Consider the following 4,453-nt stretch of genomic DNA (forward strand, 5'->3'; position numbering starts at 1 on the left):
CGTGCATCTTCGAGTTTTCAAATTCAGAAGAGGAGAAATGGGTTGCGCGCGCAACTCAGTCATTTACAGCGTCTTCTACTATATTCACACGGACATAGCCCTATCATAGTATTGGACCGCATGTCGTTTCAGATCTGTGATCACTGTGTGGGACCAAAGTAATCCCACGCGGGGAATGCTGCTGGTATATCGGCGGTTGGGAAGAAGCGTGACACGATGTGCTAAAGCATCGGGGGCTGTGTTACTGAACTGTTGGTATTCCAACATCGAACGGCACGCGTTCTCCGCGTGGAATGACTCTCATCCCACATCCGCAGAATCAATGTTGTCAGGACACTGGTACTACGTGCGTTCGCTAGCCGAATCAAGCTGGTCCCAAAAGAATTGAACCACCGAAGTTTCATTTTCGAATCGATAGATGTCCAGCTCACGCTGACAATATTGGTTCTATGGTATCTGGTACCCGTTTCCGCCCAGATTTATTTTTTCTCGGTGGAAAAGAGAGTATTGCAAAAGAGAGGGTTAAAATTATCTTGACAATAGAATAGAAAAATAAAAATAAGTGAAAGGATATGATAAATGTTCCCTATCAATTTCTATCGTTGAGGTACAAAATTATTTAAAAGGATCAGATTGCTATATTGTTTATTTTAGCAGAGAACATTGTTTTAAGATATCCAGTTTGATAAAAGTATGACTAGATCAAGTGTTACAAAAAATAAATAACTCCTGATCTATGATGAAGAATGTGATAAAATATTTATTGTTATTTTTGGCCCAGGAACGTTCTCTAGAATTCGGTTACTTTTACAACCATATACTTCTTATAATTTTAGAAAATTGTTGAGGTTACTTACGCTCCAAGTACAGTGTACATCTCCAAAGTGAAGTGGTAGTAACATATCCTAGGTGGTTCTCCCTCTCTACAGGCACGGGCACACTCATCTGGGGCCGACAATGACGGATTCCTCCGAAGTTCTGCTGTAGCTCTTTCACTATAATCAAGAGGTCTTGTTCTGGGTGGCCTCACAGTGACACCACGACTTCCCAAGTTGTCGATGCCTCCAAATCCACTTTGGAAAACTCCCGACGCTGAGTGTGTTTGTACTAGGCCTTGTGCGGATGAGAAGAAACTTGGGTCATTTTGGGGAAATAAATTTCCGGTTTTGATTGCTGGACTCCAGAATGACGAGGACGCCGTTTGATCTGCGGTTCCTGTGGAAACATCTGCAAAAACAGAAAAAAATTGTAGTGCTAATATCCAAAGATTTATTCCTTATATTTTAAATATTTTAAAACTAATTCATAATAGTTCAGTTTATTGTATGCCTTGAAGAACACAAAATTGTAACACGAGTAGCTTCTGGTAAAATTTACATGGAAAGGGTATAAAGAAATAAACCTAATAACAGTAGTTACAAAAACTGTTTTTCGGTGCCAAAGTTTCACAAAAAGTTGAAAAAAGTCTAATTTTAGATCCATGCGTAGCGTGCGGAAAGTATCCAATTTATGACCAGTGCAAAGAAGTAGCTTTCCGTACCGTTGTGCATGCTTCTTTCGATCCAAAACACCAAATAGATTATTTGATGTAGACAAGAATTAATGTCTGTCACCCGGAAGGTACTTTTCTTAAATGCATATACATATTGTGTTTTTTAAAAATGTAGTAAAAGCACATAAAATATCGGAAACAATAAATATAATATAGCAAAAATAATCATAAAACTGAAATAACTTGTGGGTTAGTAGATGTGTTTCGTAAAGTTTTTTTTTTGTCAAAACTAATTACTTAAACAGGAAATAAATGTTTGAAAAGTTTTTTGACACAAGCACATAACTTTCCATACAAAATAGTGACAGGAAAATAAAATCAGCACTTCATGTATGTACTAGTGTAAAAAGTTACGAAAATATTCAAACCAAATATTATAGGTTTTCGAACCCAATGTTCAAAATAAATACGTTCAAGTCGGATGCTGTTACATTACATATGTTTTCATTATAGGCCCTGATAAGAACTGAAAATATAATACAATATTTTTCTTGCATTAATTATGTATTACGCTTCTAAATTTGTTAAAATTGGAAGAACGACAGACGAAGGAGTTAGCGGGGATCGACTTACAACAAATATTTTAAAATATTCACATCCTCGATAGAAAAGTTTATGAATGCCTGCCTTGCAGAATAGATCTTTTTACATCCTGTGTAGGCAAAAGTAGTATAGTAAGTGGCTTGTGTTCCACTGCGGTGTACTATGTAATCACGTTGTTTTGAAATGAGGTTTTTTCTGGTGTTGTCAGTATTGATTATTTGAAAACTATATAATATTACATCCACTTTCTAGTCAAGATAAAAAATAATTCATATATTAGAGTTGTTGAACCGACAAATAGATATATAAGAAGAAAATTGTTTTGGAATTTATAAGGATCTTTGAAACCAATTTAACCTCCGGGTGGTATAACTCCACGTTAAATATTTCAGCTGAAAGTCGGGAGGCTGTTGATCGATTGGGCTTGAGCGACGTTCAAGTTTCCCATTCAAAAATGTATGTGGGTTTCTTACTATCCGGCGGCTTAATTGTAGATGAATATGCACAAGAAAGTATAAAAAAGCGATCATAATATTGTCTCAAAAGCTGATGTTTGGCAAAAGAGATGGACCTATATGAGACTATGTAGATATGGAGCCGTCCATATTCCACGTTCGTTGCATTTTTGTGAAAATTATTCTATGTAGAACTAATACGTATAATTATATGTAGTTAATAATTTTTCGAGTCAAACGAATAGCTACACAATAGTAGTAAAAACATGACAAATAGAATTATAAAAATCTTTTATGAAATACAATAAAATTTTGTAAATTAAAATCGAATTAAAATTACGAATTTTGAACTGGACGGTACATCTATAACGTCCTTAAGATTTTTATGATAGCAAAATTTCAAATCGCGGAAAGATAATATGCTCGTTATTTTGTAAGGATTTTTCGTATCCCCGGGCTGAAAAGTCCATCCTTCGTCGTATTTCAGGGACATATATTTTTGGGTCTCATAATTTTTTCGACGAAATTCGTAACAAGCATTTTCTTGTGTTATAAGTTTTCTCATAAAGTAAAACACTACTACATGCACTCGCAGATCGATTAGCCCAATTTAATCTTAATCAATGGTACATTCGCGCCTATGTAATTTAGTCCCGAGCCTTTATTGGTACTTATTATACTTTAACGTAGAATTCACTTTCCCTAGTCAACCAGTTGGTGTGAACCACCCGTAATTCACATTCGATTGACTTGTAAAAAGGTAGAGAAAGGTGTTTTATTAACAAGATTGACGAACGTTTGATTTCTTGCAATGTTCGTAAACGACGTAATTTGTGCAAAAATGTGTAGAAAATTTATAAATTACTTAATCCTTCAGTCTACGTATATGGAGTATTAGCAAGTAAATTGTAGATATATTTGTACAAATGTTTTATGTATTAATAAATGGCGCATTATACATTTTATGATGCTTAATTTCATACTTTATTGACAGAAAATAATGATATGCTGTCGTCAAGTCTTTAATACATATCTTGTGTACAGAAAAGAGAAAAAAGTGGATTTGGACACAATTTTTGATAACAGTATATAAAATAAAATATTTTCTGTTAAATTTTCTTTTGAGCTTAGAAAATGTAATTCCTAAGTACTTGGGCTCGCAATGTGAGGCAACCCGAGTGGTATTGCATTGTAAACCAAATTTTCTTTCTAACTCATTCACTATATATAATAGATGGAATACAAAAATAAGAATTCCTTTTACATTTACTTTGCTTTCATCTACTAGAATATCTTTTATAAATGCGAAGCAAAATTGCACTGCGAGTTCTGCGGACTGAATGCGCAATATTATATCAAAATATTATAAATATTAAATCCTCACAATTTTGGAGGATTAACATATTGAAAATTTAAAAATAAATTTTAAATCGTTTGAAGTTGAATAATTTTTAATTTAGAACCTTTAAAAATGTAACAGTACTTGAAATTATGTAAAAAATAATATTTTAAAATTTAAACGTCCATAGTTTAAACAGTTCAATTAGAAGATCTCGAAAAATTTTATTTTAATTGCAGAGAGTTCATAAATGAAATGTTTTAAGATATTGAAAGGTATTTCCAAGCTTCAAAAAACTGAATTTATAATTGTTTAGTTAATGTAATTCTATTTCAATCTTAAAATAACCTTAAAAACGTATATTTTTAGAAGCAATAAGTATCTTATTATTCTTTTAAAGTTTACTCCCACGAAATACTATAATATGAAAGTTCCGAATAGAATTTAATGCGTTCTATAAAATTTCTTGCCAAAATCTATGTGACTTTCTCTTTTGTGTCTGCAGTTGCATTAGTACAACTTCGAAATACCAAGTTGAATTTATTACAAGAGTGGCTTACTTTT

The 4,453-nt window shown here is 33.0% G+C and overlaps 1 protein-coding gene across 1 annotated transcript in view; it reads right to left on the reverse strand.

Annotated features, from left to right (window-relative positions):
* The window catches only part of LOC117181410 (laccase-5-like), a 112,489-nt gene that overhangs the window by 16,575 nt on the left and 91,461 nt on the right, over positions 1 to 4,453 (reverse strand). The window contains exon 2 of the mRNA XM_033374035.1: positions 858 to 1,227. Within this exon, the coding sequence (XP_033229926.1) occupies positions 858 to 1,227 (370 nt within the window). The remainder of the gene's footprint in view (positions 1 to 857; positions 1,228 to 4,453) is intronic.

Source organism: Belonocnema kinseyi, chromosome 10, assembly GCF_010883055.1.
Source record: "Belonocnema kinseyi isolate 2016_QV_RU_SX_M_011 chromosome 10, B_treatae_v1, whole genome shotgun sequence".
Lineage (NCBI taxonomy): Eukaryota > Metazoa > Arthropoda > Insecta > Hymenoptera > Cynipidae > Belonocnema > Belonocnema kinseyi.